Raw genomic sequence first — 21,170 nt, forward strand, 5'->3', positions numbered from 1 at the left:
CAAATGCTCCCTTTGTTTTACGGATCCAACCTTCCAAACTATTTAAGGAGGAAGGTTTGTACTCCTTTCCATCTGGTTTGGCCAATCATGATTAAGTATAGATTATCAAAACCCCACTTTTTCCATGTATGGCCTTAGAACTAGGTCTGGATTACCAAAACCAAAAATCACGCCCAGAAGAGAGCCCATGTTGGAGGAGGCTTGACCACCCTAGCATGCAGCCTTTTGGAGGAAGGCATATTATTCTTTTTCCCCGATTTAGCCTGTTCAATTGGATTCGGATGACCGAAACTCAAATTTTTGTTCTCTTTTAAGATAGAAAGAAGCCACATCAGTCCTTTATGCGAGTCGGCAAGATAAGATAATCTTGCATTATAGTAAATGTTTAGTCTTCCGAAATTTGTACAAGTTGCACTGCCCCACCCCCACCCCCACCCCCCAGGTAGTGTCTTGTGTTGGTCTTTGCTAGTTTTGAATCGCCAAAATCTTACAACCAATCCATCAAATCAAGGTCAAGTTGAGTCACGTTGAGTCACAAACGACTAACTCAGTTTCAACCACATTATGAACCAAAAGGGAATAAAACTAAGATCTGTGAACTACTGCACAGTACTTATCCAATGCTGCATAAGAATTTTGTTCCAAGCAAAATGATAAAGGAAAATTGTTACTAAGAATGCCGTTCAGAGCCAGAGAAATCAATGAGCACAAAAAAATTCCAAAAATTTAGGGAGTTACTTGAATATTGTCATTATTTTAATACAATTAAGCAGAGAAGGAATAATTAATTGACAGTCATGGAGAGTAAAAAAGCTCGATAACATAAGAATGCGGTCATATTACTAATATATTAAAAAAGAAAACTGTATCGCAAAAAAACGTGCATTTCAGCGTGGCAATTGATAGAAAAAGTGGCACTTATTCTGAAGAAACAAAACAAAACAAGAGCTTCAGGCTCGTCGCACAAAGACTAATAAATCAGTTAAAACAGCATCCTTCGTCATTTCAACTTATCAAAAAGCTTTTCTGCAGCCTAAACACAAAATCAAACAACAGTGTATCAGTTTACCTGCAGGAACTAAAAAAATTCCAGATCCAAAAGCAAAAGTGCAAGCTGAAATCCTTTTAACGAAATGTCCAGAGAGATTTTCTTACACATTTATCAATGCAATGCCAATAATCGAAGTACTGCCCCGTGCAGTGCTTGTGGCCAGTTTCATCCGCTTCAACTCTCTTAACGCAGGCCTGCAGTAGAAACAATAAATTCAGGTTTATAATCCAGGCTAACAATACTTGGTCAACCCTCCTTTTGTTCAAACACAAGTAACAATTCTAATATACATATCTTTAATGACTTGAATAAAAGTCATATCAACACCTTTTCTTATATAGAAATCATTAAAAAAAACTTCTCTTAAAACCTTATCATAAGTTTTTTTTCTAAATCAATAAAAATCATAGGTAGATCCACCTTATTCTCTCTACACTTCTTCATCAAACCTCTCAATAAATGTATAGCTTCCATGATAGACTTGCCCACCATAAATCCAAATTGATTATGAGAAATATTTGTATCAGATCTTGACCTACGTTCAATTACATTCTCCCATAATTTTAATGTGAATCCCCTTTATTCTTAAATATAGAGACCAAAATAATCTTCCTCTACTTCTCAGACATCTTTTCAATTTTTAAAATAGTATTAAAAAGTTTAATAAGCCAAAAAATTCACAAATCTTCTAAACATTTTCACACTTCTATTGGGAGCCATGTTTAATTATAAATAGTTAAGAGCCAGTTTAATTATTTTCTACATCGATAATATTACTGAAACTAGTTGAATGATTGGAAATCATACTAGAGGAACCGTAGTTATGGCATGGAAAACTGCCATGCCACAATGCATACATATAAAAGAATCACTCTTCCAAACTTCATTATACAGATGATCACTTGTGTCTCCATGATGTCTTGGGAGAAAAATCAAAGAATCACTTCATTCCATCAGGACTACAGTTACATCTAGACCTTTACGAATCTTACATATAGGCTTTATTGAACCTATCAGCTTTGTTAGTCTAGGTGACAAGTCATGATTTCATCAATGTTTACGAATATGCCACATTCACTTGAGTGAGGTTTATAATGCATAAGAGTGGCACGTTTTATGATTATAAAATTGTTACCAATATGGATTCAAAAGAGTGTAATGAATCTTATTTCTACACTACATAATGATAATGCCAGAGAATTCAAAAAATGAAAAAAATGAACTTTTTTTTTGTGAAGATGGCAATTGCATATAATTTCTCAATTCCAATAAAACTTCAATAAAATGGTAACAATGAAAGAAAATAAAAAGCATAAGTTGAGCCTGTCCAATCTAAGCTAAAAAATACAAATTATATAAATACTTTTGGGCAAAAGCCATGCATACAGCTTGTTATGTATTAAATAAACTAAATATTCAGTCTATGTCAAATAAAATATCATACGAATTATTTAAAAGGCAGAACACCAAACTTACCATATCTATACGTACGTAGGTGTAAATATTTTGTATTGAACGATGAAAATTTGAGCTAGGAAAATTTTAATGCCAAATATAATTGAGCCTACTTTCTAAAATTATTCGATAACTAAAAAAATCATTTAGAATGTTAATAAAAAGAGTCGAGTCATTAAAGAGTCTATAGATGTTAAATTTGATAAATCATTAATGTAGGTACTACTTAAGTTTTGGAATATCTTGTATTAAAAAAAAAAAAACCTTCTGGAAGAGTAGAATTATGTCACTAGCCGAAGATAAAATCAATCAATGCATTAGACATATTGGGAAGTTAATGCCTAGACCCAGAGATCATAATGTTATATGAACAAAATGAGCCTTTAAGAATAAATTGAATGATTTTGGTATAGTAGATAGGAACAAAGTAAAATGAGGCTCGAGGATTTATGTCAGATTAAAGGATTTGGCTTCAAGGAGAACACTATCCCTCTTATTTAGCCTTTTCATGTTTCAAATATTTTAAGTTAAATCAAATGGATGTAAAAATTGCCTTTTCAAATAACATAATAGAAGAGGATGTATCTGTAAATCAACAACCGAAATTTGAAGATTCAAAATATCTTGGTCATATATTCGAGTTCAATAAAAGTATTATATGGTTTAAAGCAAGCACCTCAAGCATAGTATGATAGGTTGAGCAGATTCCTATTTGAGAATGGATTTGTAAAGGAATCATTGATGCAACATTATTTATTAATAAAATTTAATCAAAGATTTTAATTGTGAAATTTTAATTTAATAACATATTATTTGAAGCTACTAGTCATTAAATGTTTTATGAATTTTCTTCGATCATGAGGGAAATTTGAAATGAATAGGACAGGAGAATTAAACTATTTTCTGTTTCTGGATAAAACTAGATATATGATACATTCTTATGTCAAACAGCATATATAAAAAAGGATTAATAAAAAAAATTAAATGGGTCAATTTAAAAGTACAAATACCCACATGAGCCAAAATGCACAACTAGATAATAATATAAGTAAAGCATCAATCGATATAAAATTATATAGAGGAATGATAGGATCATTACCATACCTTACTCCTATGTGTATGCATAACTTAAGTTTGATTAAAATTAAATGGATCATTTTTGGTTTTGGGCATGATCATTACCATACCTTACTCCTATTTGTAGCATATATAGGAATGATTCCAAATAGATCCAAAAGAATAAAATTTGATTACAATTAAGCGTAGTTTTAGATAACTTAAGTACACTATCCTAGGCACATTTGATCTTCTTGAATGCTCCAACTCAAATTCTATCGGATGCAAAATTGGCTAAAAGAGCACAAACTTGTACAAGTCAGCTTATAGAACATTCACTAGTATCCTGATTAAGTACAAAATAAAAGTTATCACATTGTCTGCTGGTAAGGTAAGGAACATTGCTGATGGAAACTGTGTAGATCAATTCTTACAGCTTAATCAATAGTTATTTGATTCTTAAATTTCATTAGACAAAACAACAAATATGTGCTATAATTTATTTTTTTTTTCTGAAAATCATTAAGTTCACGTAAAGATGGGAAAAAGTAAATGGCTTATTTTGAATGAAGTTTCAAATTAAAAAAAAAAAAAAGAAATTGACTCGTTCAGGAATTGACTCGTTCAAAACTTCAAAACTTAAACCCAGATATCATGGATCCAACTGCACCATACAATTAGTTCACTACCAACAAAAACAGCTATATAAGTATTAGAATGTTTTGATAAGTTAGTTGTAGCCATTTTCTTAGATTTATATGTCTAGCTTAGGCTATAAAAAAAAGAATTCTATTGTGCTAGCCTCACGAAGTCATTTCTTTCCAAATTCTCACCACTTCAAGAAAGCTTATGTGGTTTCTAAAAGACGATCATATGGTCAAAAAGACCGGGTTCTTCACCAATTCAACAACACGACCTAAGATATCAGATAGTGGAATATTATGAAGTGTACTGCCTACACAAGAGATAGTTCATAACTGATACAACAAGAACATCTCTCCTACTCCATGACTTTTTTTTTTTTTTTTGGGAACCATCTAATTCCATATTTCAGTCGCTCAACATTTTCACTCAAAATCAACTTAGCATTTTTTTTAATCTTAGCATCGACTTAAATCATTCCACCATTTCTCCAGCACTTACAAAACCCAAGTTGAGATCAAAGATAATGATTTGTATACTTTTTTTGACAGTTCAACTAACAAGGAAATGCCACGTATAGTTTTAACCAACTTGTATTTTAAAAGGATAAATGTAAACACAGTTTTATGAAACTCACCCTTATCCCATTGCCTATCAAATGGACATCTACCTTGTGAAGAATGCCTGTGTTATGCAATACGTACTTCATCATAATACTCTGTCAAAGATTATGATAGGATGAAAATTCTCTTCTTTTGTAGATTACTTATTAGTACACGAGTCAAATTGAATTTAATGTTATGAATAAAATTATCCACTAGATCAAAACTTGCCTCTAATCACAGTCCTAAAGTTAGTAGTTGACAATCTTACAATAGGATTGCATGCATTCTTGAATTAAGATATAATCATTGATACCTGAATCATTGGATCACTCTTCGCATGCTGGTGAGAGAAAGCAAGTGATAAAGGTTGATGGTAGTGAAGAAGAACAAAAAGAAGTAACAGCAACACCATCACTTTTCCAAGAACAACAAACATATCGTTATCCTTGGTACACTTCGACAAAGGATTTCTCTCATCTTGAAAAATTGGATGCATATATAGATCGAGATGATAAAAAATTACAGCAACAACAAAAGCAGCATTGTGATGATAATCATGATTGGTTCCATGGGCAATTTATATATACATATATATATAATATTGTCGGTACTGCCCAATAGATTCGATTCAGGGAAATTAGTTTCTTTTAATACTTAAACTTGCTTGTGACCTTCTTTTTGGTATGTCAGGTGAGAGAGTAATATTTATTTTGCCCTTAACTATTTTTAGTTTGATTTTTAGTTTGTCCTAGGCAATACATCTATATGAAATGTTGTGTAGCCTATAGATTAGTGGTCTGTTTTGGACAGCTGTTGATTATCCGATTATTCTGATAATCTGATAATCTGCAGATTATCAGAATAAGCTGACTTGTTTTTTGAGGTAGCTTATTCATAACAGCTTACTGGGAGCTGTTGTTGAATAAATGATCATTTTGCCCCTGTTTGGTTAAACAATTTGCAACAAAAATGTTTATGAAAAATAATAGATAAAACAGATGTCTCAAACTATTACACTTCAGTTACAAAAAATAAAATACATTGCTCACTAAAAATAAAAAAACAAAATGCATTAAATTTATTTAAAATTTGATATCAAAATATCAGCTAATGACTTGTATTTTTTAATAGTTGTGCGAAGCAATTACTTTCAACAGCTTTATCTTAGCCGCTGCTCATTCGCCTATTTGTTTTATAAATTAAATTGCTCACATGATTTATTTTATATGCTATTTTAAAAAATTTCTATCATTGTAAGCATAAATTCAAGGAAGTTCATGTTACCCAAAGTTTATTTATAAAACATAAACATATTTAGTATTATCAAAAAAGCTAAGTTTGTTAACCTCATTAGTAGCTTATAATCATGACTTTGATAGTCACAAACATAGTTTTATATGCGCTAAGAAATTTATTCATGGTCAAGGCAAAAGTGAGTTAAATTACTTCAAATCAAGCTTAAAATTAAACATCAAAACTAAAAACATTCTAAAGAGCGTTTATGATTCAAGCAAAATAGATGGCTCGATTAGCTCAAATGAACGCCTTCATCGCAAGATCAAGTTTCAAGTTAAAACATATTAAACTTATTTAATTCATGGATTATAACAATTTTAGGTCTGTAAGATGTTAAAATAACATGCAAACACTCCCAACCAAAAATAAAAAATTAACTAAATTAATGGGCCGTTTGATTTGTTGAAAATGAAATATAATGTAAAAGATTTGTAGAGTATTATGATTAAAATGTGTTTGAAATACTTTTAAGTTATTTGGTTCACTGTAAATAGGATTTTATATATTTTTTTGTTTGGTTTGAAGTAAATTAAAAAAAATGTATTTACTTAGGCAAAAGACGGCGACGGGAGGGGCGGCGTCAATTAATCCCACTACATGAAAGCGCCACTAAAGAATATAATTTAATTTACAAATGAAAAATTACCATTTTGACTACTGACATCATATTATATATACATTTTCTCCTCTAATACTCATCTTTTATTTAAAAGATTAAACATGAAAAAATATTAAAGCAAACAAAAATATTTCCCTCCACTTTCACTGCCATGAATTTTCCACAATTTCTAATACAAATATCCTTCCTTCTCTACTTCTGACACATATTAATAAAATAATAATTAATACTTTCAATAAAATATGTAAAATCTCAAATTGAAAATTAACCTTAAATTTGTCTCACTTTTTTCTTATTACAAATTACCTCGCTTTGTCACTTTTCATATTTTAAAATCATCATCTTAATCCAAATAGCATTTATTCTATGCTTCCTAAGGTAAATTAACATAAACACATACCAACCTAAATGCAAATCAAATTAATATATAAAAAATATATTTCAATAAACAAACTCTAAACTCATCTTACTAAAATTTATTTGACTGATCAATTCTATACTCGCTTAATCTTTAATTTGATTGCTTGCCAGCTTAATCCCTATTTTTAATAAGGTATAATATAAACTAATATCATCAAACTAAATAAATCAAATATCTTTTATAAATTAAGCATAAACCCTAACCTTACTAAATGGCTTGATTAGGCCCACCCCAGCACAAAGCTACTCCATTTCTTCTTTCTTCGCATAGAGTCGCTCGACCTCGGCCACTCCTTCCATACACAATCACACTGCACACAAAGCTCCCTTTCTTCCTCCTCAGCACCACTCCTTCCCAGTTAGTCCCCCCGTCCCAGCTTCGACGCTTCCATAAGCCAACACCGCAGCAGTGGTGACTCCTCACACCCACTTCCTTCACATGTGTTGCATGCATGCAAAGTGGCTTGCCAAAGACGCAGACGAGTTTTCCTTTTCCTTCTTCTCTCGCACGACACGACTCACCTCCTTCTTGCAAGATCACCTCTCTTATTTCACTATGATTCGATTATCGGTTACTCCCTCTCATCCTCTATTAATTTTTTTCTTGTTCAAAGGAAGGTGCCCGTCATTTAAGTAAACTTGTCAAGATGAAACAGTTATTTCAAACCGAAAACGTCAATTTAATTTTTTCTTTTTTTATTTTACATTTTTATTACACTTTGAACTAATTATATTGTACAATTATAATCATAAAATATGATCAAGTAATTTGAATTTCAAATTAGCATCAGATAAAGAATTGATAGATTTAAAGATTATGATAATTGTTATTAGAATATTATGAATGCAGCTTTCAACTACCACTAAACTCACTTGCGAACCTAGAGAGAGAAAACTCACAATAGACAAAATTAATGCCTACACCAAATCATCTTCTCCTACAAACCTTAAATCGTTAGGTTTGAATATTTGGCTTTCAAGAGCTATAGGTATTAATCTAAAAAGAGATCATAGATCTTAAAAAACATTTTTGCAAAAAGATTAATTACTTAATGGGTTGTGTAAAAAGTTACCAGTTTCACACTTTGAACTAAACATTGATTACCTAGAAGGTTGAGCTAGGAGTAGCATGCTTTCGTTTTTAGCATAAGTATTGTGGGTTTCTCCATTAGCCAAGGAACAACTCTTTTAATCCTCTTCTACTTTATTATTTGTGGACTTCAATATTTTGAAGTAAGAAGTATATTGGGATCTAATTGGCATCAAAGCACACATTCTTTGAGCATGGTACAAAAAAAAATAAAGGATATATAGGAGCAGCATAGCCTCTTCTTGTCTTGGATTCACAACGAATAAAAAAAGCAACAAAAGAGAAACAAAGAAATAATGGTTGAAAACAAGCCCTCTTCTAAGCTAAGCCAAATAAGTGGCTAGTTTTAATGGAATAAATGATGTTGATAGAGATAATGAGGATGCAATTCACCGCCACCTCATCAAATCCAACTGATCCCATCTTCACACACCCTTCTGATTCCAAATCAGCAAATACAAGTCAAGCACATGTCAATAATATAAAAGAAGATGACAACGAGGATGATAATATCACTATGATGAATGAAGAAATAAACATTTTAGAGTGGAGGCCAGATTGGAAATTCCCACTTATGATGGGATGGTTGAGGCAAAGAAACACGATGCATGGATCCACCAATTGGAGGCAGTTCATTTTGTATGCGAAAAATATTTATGGCAATGTGTCATTTGATTGGCTTAAATTAAAGGCATAAAAGTTCGGCTTGGTGGAGCTTTTAATACGGTCAAGGGAAATAACATTTGGATAATTCTAGGGATTTAATCATGACTTAGACTCAATGGGTTCTACCAAGAACTGATGGAAAAAAGTGTCACAATCTGAGACGACATCAAGGACAATATTTGTAGAAGTACGCTATTAAGTTCAAGGTACAAGTAATAGCATTGAGAATTGATATCAGAAATGCATGGCTTCTCAAGAAGTACAGCTGCAGATTTTTCTTCCAAATCTCTCATAAGCTTCATTTCTTACCAACCATGGATCTCAGTCACAGTAGTAAAATAGCAATTGCCATAGAAAGTACAAATTAAAGAAAGAAGACCAAGTCCCAAGAAACTTCTAAAGAATTAGAAACGTCCCTTTTCAAAAAGAGAAAAAGGCAAAAGCCTTACAAAGCCTACCCCATCTCTCTCAAGAAAATTTTGTGATAATTTCCAAATACCCAACCACGGTAAGGAAAAACGGAAAAAGATGCACACTAAATACTTTCTTAAAATGTGGTAGAAAGATGGGAAATGTAAGAAAGTGTGACTATGGTGGACAACTATACTAGTCCAGTGAACAAGATAGCAATGTCTCTATCACTAATGGCAATGCCAAAGAAGTCAGTGGTAGCATTGCCCATCAATATGGATGCATTAGAAGAGTTGTTAATTGTAAAATTACAAGTCATGCACAAGATGATCAATGCTATCATCGACAGAAGTAGAAATCAGAACATGATTTTCACCAAGCTTATGTAGAAGTTGGGCTTGAAAGCCCCCATCCTAACCCCTTACTGAGGATTTAGAAGAGTCCAAACCAAAAATTTGTAATCACAGCAGTTGAAGTTCGCAATCACCAAAAATTACATTATCAATTCATCTTTAGTAGTTCATAACTACATGATGGATACACAACATTGTATCGCCACCTCTAGTAGTGCTAGAAAACAAAGGATAGTAAGTGCTTGATAAAGAAAGATGATGACATGTATCGGACCATGGCAGCAACCCAAGCAGGAAAAGTAATACATGATACGCAAAGATTTTTGTTTTTGAATATCAAGCCCAACAAAGAGGAAGCAAGGAGGCTTGCTCTTTTTAAATTATGCAAGGACAGAGATCTGCAGGCTACAGCTAAATTTTTTTTTGGAGGAATATGAATTGCTCTTCCGGAAGTACAAGGGTTGGCACCAAAGCAGCCCATCAAGCATGATATCCAGCTATAATTTCAGTTGTTGAGGATGAAGAGATCAAAATGATACTACAAGGTTGCAAGAGAGTGGAGCCATCAGGCCAAGTAATTTGCCATATGGATTACTTATTCTCGTAATAGCTGACATCCTCAAGTAAAATATGAGTAAAGAATCGTCATTCATTGCAACAAATTGATAATCCAGTTGATCAAATGAATCCGGTCACCCTCTTCAACAAGCTGGATCTTAGATCTGCTGTCACCAAGTGTGCATCAATGAGATAGATACATGGAAAACATTTTTCAAGAAAAGGCAAGGGTTGTACGAGTGGTTATTCATGGTATTTGAATTTTATAATGCTCTTGCTAAATTCATAGCATCGTTGAATGAAGTTATGCAACCATATACTTGTAACACTTTGTTATCATCAATCTAGATAATATCTTAATCTTCAATAGATCATGAGAAGAAAATTCGAAGCATTTGAGGAAAGGTGTTCCATCTACAATAGCAACATCAGCTCAAAATAAAAATATCACTTTTTCAAAAAAAAAAAAAAAAAGTCTATCTTGAATTTAAAGTAGGCAATAGGAAAATCAATATTGATCTTATAAAGGTGAAGGAATCATAAAATGGTCAAAACCACAACCAATGGCTGATGTGAGAAATTTTATAAGAGCATGTGAATATGTTCATAAGTTTATTCATCAATTTTTAGCACTTGTAGCGCATTGACATGCTCCAACCAATGTCAACTTCGAGGTTGAATGAGTCCAAAAGCAAAATGATGCATTCATGTTATTAAAAAAGTAGATAAGTGAGGTGCCTATTTTAGTCTTGTCAAAGTTATATAACACTTTGAAATGTTCCAAAGAACACCAAAGAATTATCCCACATGCATCAAAGAGTTATTAGCACTAGATTAAGCAATGAAACAATGATGTGCATATCTTTTTCTTTTTTTCTTTTGTTTTTTTGGAACATATTGTGCATATCTTTTGGGGAAGGAAAATGTAAAGCAAACTAATCACAGGCCACTTAAATATTTGTAGTCACAGACCAAGTTAGGCTCAACATATGAGTTGGAGGACTACTCTCAAACGATTCATCATGATCCCTTGACGACAAAAGGACCATCATACTCTCTTGACAACCTACAACACTATAACATTTGAGTACTATTCCGTAAATTGAACCTTATATGCATAAAAATTATTACAACAAATCCCTTTTTCAGAGGATATTAAAGGATCTAGGAAGGGTTTCTGTTTTAAAGTTTACTCTTATAGATGAACCTATCTGTAAAGGAGGAAAAAAATGCATATCATACTCAAAAATGCCTCCAAAGCAGTCAGACACTTTCAAGTGAATAACATAGTAAAATCTATAATGCTACTCTTAATAGCCATAAAGGTAGTAGGACATAAGTAGTAGGACATAAGTATAGCAAATGATGTATTCACTGCAACATATCCAAAATTGCAAACAAAACTCGGATTGCACATTGCTCATACCAAGTCAACTTACCTTCATATAGAGTGGGTAGATTTTCAAAATAGTCATTTTAATCCCTTAAAGAAAACCATCACTGCAAGGAAGCAACATTGTCCCACCATAACTTCATTATAAATAATCAAGATAACTATTTTTTGAGCCAATTCCGACTAACATATATTAGCTCACTTTGGATTGGTGGAAAAGTAATTGGAAAAAACTCAATAAACCATAAAAGGGTATGCATGATCATCATTGTGTCAAGGAACACTTCTTACTACGAATAGAATTACATTTAGACAAAGATCGCCTAAAAAAAAAAAAAACAAGAAGCTGAAGTCAATCGAATATGACTTTTAAATTTCACAGAAAGGTTGGAGATTGAAAATGCTTGCTAACCGGAATTATCACCATTCATAAAAATGCATTCGTAGGTCAATGTAAAGAAGTTGAAGCCCTTTGAACCTTCAATCTTCATGGTTAATGTAAAGAGATCTTGTTTACTATGGATGATCTACTTTTGGAGTAAAAAGTACCACTGAAATTAGAAATCCTACTGAAACAAAAGGCTGTCAGGCATTCTACATTGGCCGAAAAGTTCAATTATCAAGCAAAGCTAAACGATACACCAAGAAAGCTAATTAAACAACTTTGCCTCATTTGGAGCTTTAATTTCATAGCAATGAAATCTTATGAAAAGTGACACGTGATTCAGGGATTGAATCAATGAAATGGCCAGTTTGACCATCCATTTGGGCATAGGTGATTAAGTTAATGATTTTAACAATCTACTTTCATTATGAAGATTGTCAAGGGAGTTAATTTTTAGATCAAATTTTCCTCATAGAAGATCCAATAGTTAGAAGTTAATAAAAGAGGACACATTGTAAATCTGTGAATAGATTATTAAGATCCAAAAGCAAAACATCTGAATCATGGGATTTTGATCCAAAAAAAATAGCATAGGGGTTGCTTAACTAATCTAAGATCCATTATTCAGTGATCCAATTTAGAATGGGCTTTTCTTTCAAAAAGTCTATTTAGATAACTTACAATTTGATTACTACATTTGAGATAAGTTGTCCCTCTTTTATAGATTTATTTAGGATTGGTTAGGATCTTATTTTCCATCGCATGTGATCGTAAATATGTTAGTTTTGGTAATAAAAATTGAACAGTAATTCTCCCAGAATCCTCATGCTCCCCAACTAAACCCAATTGCAATGAGAAATGTATAAGGGTTTACTAGGTCTAACACTAAGATTAAATTTGTTGCATGCATGTTAGGATTTTGAAGAGAAAGGCAAGAGAATGAATGGCATATTGACTCCAATAAAAAACAAATATCACATGTTATATAAGTTGAATGGAAGACAAAAAATAGTCATAAATTATTGTATGTTGGGTAGGTTACAAATGTGGATGGAATGAGAGATGATAAAGAATAGAGATTTTAAATATTAAATTGTTAAAATCACAAAGGATAGTGATAAGGCGATTGTTATTAAGTTAATTACTAGTGAGTGCATTAAAAAAATAGTTTATTCTAAAACTTATATTTGACTACAAGACTTTAAGATCTCAAAAAAGGTCAAACAAAGTAGTCACCTTGTTCAAAGTTCTAGACTTGATCATGCCATCCGCCTTTATGATCAAAGAATAGAAAATACTACAGCTTAATTGTTTATATCACCCCACATCACTTTTGTATTAGCAACAAGACATCGATAAAAAAGTTTCCAAAAAGTTTCATTAATTTTATTTTAGCAAATTCAACTCTTAAAAAATCAAACATATTACTATGATAATCAGTCAATAAAGAAAAAAGGGCTCCAGACCTCAAATTGCATGCAGCAGCAACCAAAGAATTTTCAAAATAGGTACGAAAACCATAGAAATCAATCAATGTAGAAGTTATTGATCATAGGAGAAAGCCAAGAAAGTGGAAAAGTATGTTGCACAAGCTACCAAAAAGAATAGGTTATTGAACACACCGAACAAAGGACATGGAAAGAGGTCGACACAAACATGTGAAAGGCCACATAAAAAGGATCGCCGCTGCTCGATTCTAGAGAGAAGCGTTCCACATCAATGAATATATATAAAGATGCCCCTATAAATTGGAGAAATGTAAGCATTGTTCCAAGCTCACACACATAGGATTCCTATACAATAGGACCACGGAACTTCCAGCAACTTCATAGAATGACACTTACCAACTTATGATAATAACTCGAGCACTAAAGTTGCAACATCTCGTTAATCCACAACAATTTTCATAGCCAAACCAATTCAAAAATTCTTAAAATAGATCTAAATACATTGATAGTCAATATAAAAAATAGGCCAACCCCTTCAGACCGTAAGTGTAGGTAAAATTGCAGGTTGGCATCAATTATCCATACCAAACTAACATCTCTGAAAAAAATAAACTACCATGAAATGTCAGGGTATGATCAAAATATCCACTTCATCAAAGTTCAAACATTATAGATTATGGGGAAAAAAATGCAAATTTAAGTTAAAAAAAATACTAAAAAAAAAAAAACATGACATCATTTTCACTCGCAAGTTGGCATTAACATCTTTAGCAAATGATAGAGGATGTCATTACAACAAATGAGAATATAAGATAATTCCTCTATATTATAAGCTATAATAAATGATGAATATTCTATGTAAATTAAGTTATGAAGCATTGAACCAAATTCACAAAATACCTGGTACTCGAACAAACGTTTCACACATTTTGGTTTGCAACGTTCTTCGAGATATTTCTTTGGGTCAACAAGTTCCTCATCAGCCCTAAATAACAATTTCAATGAAGAAAGCAAAAAATGTTGCACAGCTAAGTCACTAAATAATAAGAAACAAAAGGTCATGTTTTATTATCCACATTTACAAACCAATAAAAATCATAAAACTTGATTGGAAAGAAAAAAATCATGGATAGAATGCATTCCTATTTGAAACATTTCAAAATAATTATAACAACAAAGAAAGGGAGTATATAAGTAAATGAAGAACACACAAACAAAAGAAAAATTCCGTCAGAAACTTCTTTAAGAAAAGCACTTCAAAGTTGCACTAGGGATTTGCTTCAAAGGAGTGGGCATGATGACAACTGTGTAGTAAAGGAGAAGTTTGGTGGTTCTATCATTTCAATCATAGCGTGACCAAATGTTAATCCCCCAATTGTCAAATGACCATAAACTTCAGACCCATATGTCAAATTGTTGCCATTTTCACATTCCAATGTACCAGCTAAGAAAATGTTCAAATAATGACTTGCTAAAAATTCTATATTACATTCTAATAATTCAAATTAACTAGCATGCCTTGTAAGAAAACCTACTCTGTTCTCATACTAATACCAATTGAAGCATTCTATGAAATAAGAAAATGGCACAAGCGGATCTCAGAAATAATCAGAAAAAAAAAACTACATGAATTGGCTTCAATAACTACAGAACAAAAAAGGTTACCAATCTTATAATCTTCAAATATTAATTAAGGTTTTCTTTTTTCCAGCCCAACAATAGCACTGCAAGGATAGCACTTTATACACAAGGTTTTTATTTATTTATTTATTTATTCTATTTTCAAAATAAATGTGGCTAAAGAATGAAAGCAATCGGTGCCTAAGTAACTACGAAACACAAATAACTATCCTGATAGTTCCGAACCAAAAAAAACTTCTAGTTATCGTTGAACATTTTGAAATATTTCTAATCTCACCATGAAGCATCCAAAAGAATGTTACAAATCGATTTTGCTACGTTTCCCCGCATTAACACAAACAATATTCAAACCTCAACAATACCATCGAATAGCAAAAAAAAGTTCAAAACCTCTTGATTCAAGAATAAGCAGAGAAGAAAAAGATACTCACATCAAGATCAATATGACAGATTTGAGTCGCTCTTCCTGCAAAAGACCGGTGCCAGGAGAGTTAAGATCCAAAATTGCGCGGACCAGAAACTAAGTATAGATGGGAATGCGATCGTGAAGCCGCTTCAATTTAGAGAATAAGATCGTGGGAGAAAATCTACCTTCCTCCTGACTAGCTAATCCGTCGTGGTCTCGAAACCGTCTAGGGCTTTTGTCAAGGAGCTGAGCAGCAGATGATCTCTGGCAAGCTTGTAAATGGCTCGGAACAATTGAGGACCAAAAAAGCGGGGTCAAACATTTGGGAGGCTTGGGACGTCTTACAACACAAGAAAAAAAAAATTGGGGGGATTATTCATACCTCACATGTAATTTTTAATACAATTAAATTAGTTGATAAAATAATTAAATAAATATATTTAAATTGTTAGCTAATATAATTAGATTATAAAAAATTCACAAATATAATTATAAAATAAAAATTATATATGTCTGATAATTTAAATATATTGTATAATTGTTTGATTGTATTTGCCTAATAATTTAGTTATATTATCCAATAGTTTAATTTTATTAGAAGATAGTATATGATGTATGTATTATGGCTCACATGAATTCATACTTATCAATACACATCATTGGTATAAATTATGGATCTGTTTGGGGCAGCTGCAGCTTATCAATAATATGCTGATAAGTAGTTGATCTTGATAAACTGCTGATCAGCAGCTGATCAAGATAAATTGATCGATTGTTTGATTTGTGTGTTTGGAAAACAGTTGTTTTTTAATAAATGATGATTTTGTCCATGTGCAGTGAAGCTGTTTGCAACAGAACTGTAGGAGATGAATCAATCAACGACGCGATAAAATGAGAACATTCTAATGTGTAGTTTTTAAAGTGCTCAAAACTTTAAATTTGCTCAAAGACAAATGCACGATACCACATATTACATATCCAATTGAAATTTAACTAAAAAAATGCATAAATAATATGATTTATGTGGGTATGCATGTAAATCTTCCTTTTCATAATAATATCACACTCCTAACTCCTAGGCATATATGTTAACAGCAATTATATAATAACCAAATTATAAAGCTTTATGCAAATTATTTGAACATTCATACCCATTTAATAAAACACTTTATCTTGCAAATAATAAAAAAAAAAGTCCAGGCGTAATGTGTAACTAAACTGATACAACAACAAATGAGAGCCGAGCTGAAGCCAATAAGGTATACCGTAATCCTCTGTTCTCTTCCCTCTCCCTCAACACCCTTGTCACTAGATGTGAGCTCCGTTATTGCTTGCCGCTGCGACACTAGCCCTCCGGCCATGTGCTAGCTCGGACAGGCCTCTCATGCCAAAGTATATGTATCAGCTAGTTCAACTTACATATGAATAGCACTGGACTCAGCTTATTTGTGTGCATATTTTTCCTTTACATGTTATGCAACAATCCAGACCTTTTTGCTTTCTTGGATGAGAAAGGAAGACATCGTAATTTCTTGAATACTAAATTTAGTTTCCAAGAACTGGTATTTTATATCATGAAACAGCGCATGAAATTTGGAATGACCTGAGGGAGTGACTTCAGCAAAGTAATGGATCAAAGATCTTCCAACTTCAGCAATAATTGATTAATCTCAAACAAAATGAAAGTAATGTTGGTGTTTATTTTGCGAAATTGAAAACTATATAGAAGGAAATAAAAAATTATATACTAAGTGGTGGTTGTGGGCAATGCAAATGTGGTGGAGTTAAATGACATACAGTATACCACCAAGTTGAATCGTGGCTGTGGGCAATGCAAATGTGGTGGAGTCAAGTGACTGACAGTATGCAATGCAAATGTGGTGGAGTTAAATGACTTACAGTATACCACCAAGGTGAATCCATAACTTCTGTTATGCTTATATGAACACAAATATTAGCAGTGCAGCCAAGATTATTCTTCTAGATGCCTATATATCCCCACGCCCACTGTCATCATGAAAATAATGTTGTCAGGCCATCATCGGCCATCATCGATGTCTCCAGGCTATAAACTCCATGTTGTTCATTTTTGTGACCATATCAACCCGTCAAAACCGATACGCCACCAATAAATTTTTCATCATCTAGCATGAATCTTGAGGCATGACACGAATCTCGAGGTAATATTTTGAACACAGGATTTTCAAGTCTTGATAAAAATTAATCTAGAGCTCCTATTTTAGCAAATTTATAATCAAACTGACCTGTTCGATGAGACAAACCTAATGATATAAAAACTAGTCTAATCTGAGTCAAATCAAGTCCAAATCAAGTCATTAAACCATTCTTGAATGATTTCTAGACACATTTTAAAGGTCAAACAGTTGTCAAATATGACAAGTTTATACTCGAATCGAGCGTCTCAATAAGACAAACCCAACAAGCCCAAGATCACTCAATTCTAACATCATTAAGGCACTCAAAGGTCCATTAAACGTTGTGTGATTGAGGAAAGCTCTCCGGACCGTTTGATCAAAGTGGTTCATATTCATGCATTAATTGCACCCAGAATACTATAAATAGAGCCTCATATCTCTCACGAGAGGGAGCTGAAGTCTAGAGAGAGAGCCTGAGGTCTTGAAGAGAAGCTGCAGCTCAGCATCACCGCGCGATCGTCGTTGATCTCTGCCGACCACCGTCGACCACCGTCGACCGCCGACGACCATCGTCGACCGTTGTTGACCATCGATGACCGTCGCCGACCTCCGCCAACCGTCAGCGACCACCACTAACCACCATTGATCACCATTAACCAGACGTCGCCAGTCGACGTTGTAATCTGAAAAATATATTTACTCTTCTCTTTCCCGTCTGTGCGACAAGGGATTTTTATAATCATCAATCAATAGTGGATTTCCTCGACTGAGCCAGACCCTGTAATTTTTCCTTACAGGTTTTCTACGTAAAAACTTCTGAAGTCATCACCACTTGTTTATCTTTCATCTGTGTGTGTTGAACTTTCGTACAACGCTAAGACAATAGTCTGTCACTCTACCACCATGAGATTTCTAATATACATCAAAAACTTTGCAGAGCACCAAGGAAAACTCAAAATTTTTTAAAATAAGAGTTTTCGGAATATTTTTTTTTCTGATGAGAGAAGCATCATCGCCCAAAAATAGAGGTACAATTGATGTGTCATTACTAAATTTTATCATTTGGCATGAATTCTAATGTATTTTTTTAGCAATAAGATGCTCTTATTGATATTAAAAATCATTCATAGCTTGAATTTTATCAAACTTATAGTTAATTGACCATCTGACAAGACAAACCCATCAATGCTAAAATTTTTCTAATCTATGTTCGATTAAATCTGGATTAGGCCATCAAACCACTTTTGAAGCTTTGCTTAGATATTTGGAGGGTCAAATTAACTCCAAATTTATTGTACCTACAACAAAATTAAGCGTCTTGATGAGAGGAATCCAAAATGCCCAATATCACCTAGTTATGAAGTCATTAAAGTTATTATATCATCAAAAAATCTCCTATGATCAACGGGAATCAACTTGAGTTAATTGATTGGATGGTTAAGAGAGTTATTCACCAATGGAAAATAAAGCCCGTCCCCTAGGGGCTGTAAATAGACCTCCTCTTTTCACTTGATGGGGAAGATGAGAAGAAAAGGAAGGAAAAAAAACCTAATTTCAGAGCTCTTTTGAATTAAAGTTTTGGCGACAACTTTCAACCTCCTTAGTCGTCGACCACCACCAACCACCGTCCGACACCCCCACATCAACCACCACCAACCACCGCCCGACTCCCCCACATCAACCACCACTGACTACAACTTGCTTGTTGTCGTTGGAGAACTTTGTTGAGTAAAGAAGTACTATGTTGAGTAATGAAGTATCCTATTGAATAACAAAGAAATGTGTTGAGTAACAAAGTATCTCATATAATATTCAAAGACATACCTCAAATACGACGTATTAAATATATAACGATAACTCCCGGTGACAATTAATATCGAGTTTTATATTCAGAATACACTAAATATTTCTATATATTGTGTACAAGCAAATGTTGTACTTGGTATAATATTGTAACACTTTCCCAGTTACAGGATAAGGTTCAATCGTTATACTTACAAATTTATAGTGAATCATTTAGGTTGGGCTAGATCATTGATTTTTCTTCTTACCAGGTTTTTCACATAAAACGTTTTGGTGTCCTCTCCTATTTCTTTCTCATCATTTATGTATGTGTTGCATTTTAGTATAATAGAGAGATGTTAATTTATTATTCTATCAACGTGATTTTTTTGGCACGCAACAATGATAATTTCGGAGACCATCTTGATTATTTCTTGCAAAAAAAATGATGAAAATAAGTATTTTAATAAATGATGATTATACAAACATCCAACACACATTTAGATAAATAAAATACATGCATGCACATAAGATAACTTTCTTAAGTGAAATATCCAATAAAAGATGGAATTGTTGGGCCTATCAAAATTTGAGGCATCCACTGAGTAATTTTTATTTACATCTTTCTAGCCTTCCAATAATTGAGCAATATGGGATTGGAATTAAAAATGTGTGTTGAAGAAACTCTATCATATAATGATCGCTGATTGTGCTATAACACAATAATGTCAATTAGTTAATAGCAAACATAAGTATGGCTAAATAACTTGGGTCAGTTTTTATGAGTGATCATTGTCATGTGTTAGTCAACAATGGGAATATATCAATACATGGGAAACAACAAATGTTGAAAGTTAAGTTGGAAGGTGTTGAGCACTAATATCAAAAGATGAATGGTTATGAATGTTGACAATTATTTGCAAAAAAAATCATCAAACATAAGAAATATTAAATTAGATAATATGATCACTTTCTAGATATAGGACAAGAGCATGATGAAGGAAGCTATTAAGTTCAATAAATGAAAACTCTATAGATGAACAAGTGGAAATTATTAATAAGGCTTTACAAAAAGAAAATGTCAACGAAATAGATATTTCTCTCAGTAGAAGTTATCACTAAATATGCAAAAACATTATTTTTTGTGGATTTTAAATTGCAATTAGAGCTCTAAATTTTATGACCCAAACCATTCCCTCATTGTAGAAAGTCCTTGAATGATCTTGCTTATAGGTGTAATAGAGTCAAGCTAGCTAGTGAGCTTACCTGAGCTTGGCTCAATAAATGGCTCTTGAGCTAAGCTCGGTGAGCTAACTAGCCAAGCTTAAGACAGTTAGGACGTGATTCGTTCACTCTTGAGCTTACTCATTTATAAAAATGCTGATAAAAAATGCTCCTGAAAAAAATTCTGAAGTTTTAGTATATAGATAAAATATTAAAAAAATTTTTGTTTACTTATCTTAAATGTATTTCTCATGATTTCTTCTTATTTTTATCAGTTTTTTACAATAATTACTTGAATTAAAATAATATTTTCCTTTAATATTAAACAATTCTACTCAAGAGCCGACATAAACTCTTTGATCTAAGCTCAAGATTGAACTTAAATATGATTAATTAATCCAACTTAAATTTAGTTGATGGTGGTTTGAGCTCAACTCGACTAGTTTACACTGTTAATCCCACCATTTAGAATCATGACATCCTCACATGTAAATAGATTTTTGGGATTGCTAA

At 32.7% G+C, this 21,170-nt stretch overlaps 1 protein-coding gene across 1 annotated transcript; it reads right to left on the reverse strand.

Moving 5' to 3' along the window:
• Nucleotides 1–764: 764 nt before the first annotated feature.
• On the reverse strand, nt 765–15,837 carry LOC110026905 (cytochrome b-c1 complex subunit 6-like). The gene is made up of 5 exons (XM_020728111.1): nt 15,681–15,837; nt 15,521–15,555; nt 14,349–14,433; nt 1,156–1,245; nt 765–1,033 (listed from the first exon to the last, which is right to left on the reverse strand). Coding segments are annotated over exons 2-5 (210 nt in total). The 5' UTR covers nt 15,523–15,555; nt 15,681–15,837; the 3' UTR covers nt 765–1,000.
• Nucleotides 15,838–21,170: the final 5,333 nt, after the last annotated feature.

This window comes from Phalaenopsis equestris, unplaced genomic scaffold (genome assembly GCF_001263595.1).
Source record: "Phalaenopsis equestris unplaced genomic scaffold, ASM126359v1 Scaffold000403, whole genome shotgun sequence".
Lineage (NCBI taxonomy): Eukaryota > Viridiplantae > Streptophyta > Magnoliopsida > Asparagales > Orchidaceae > Phalaenopsis > Phalaenopsis equestris.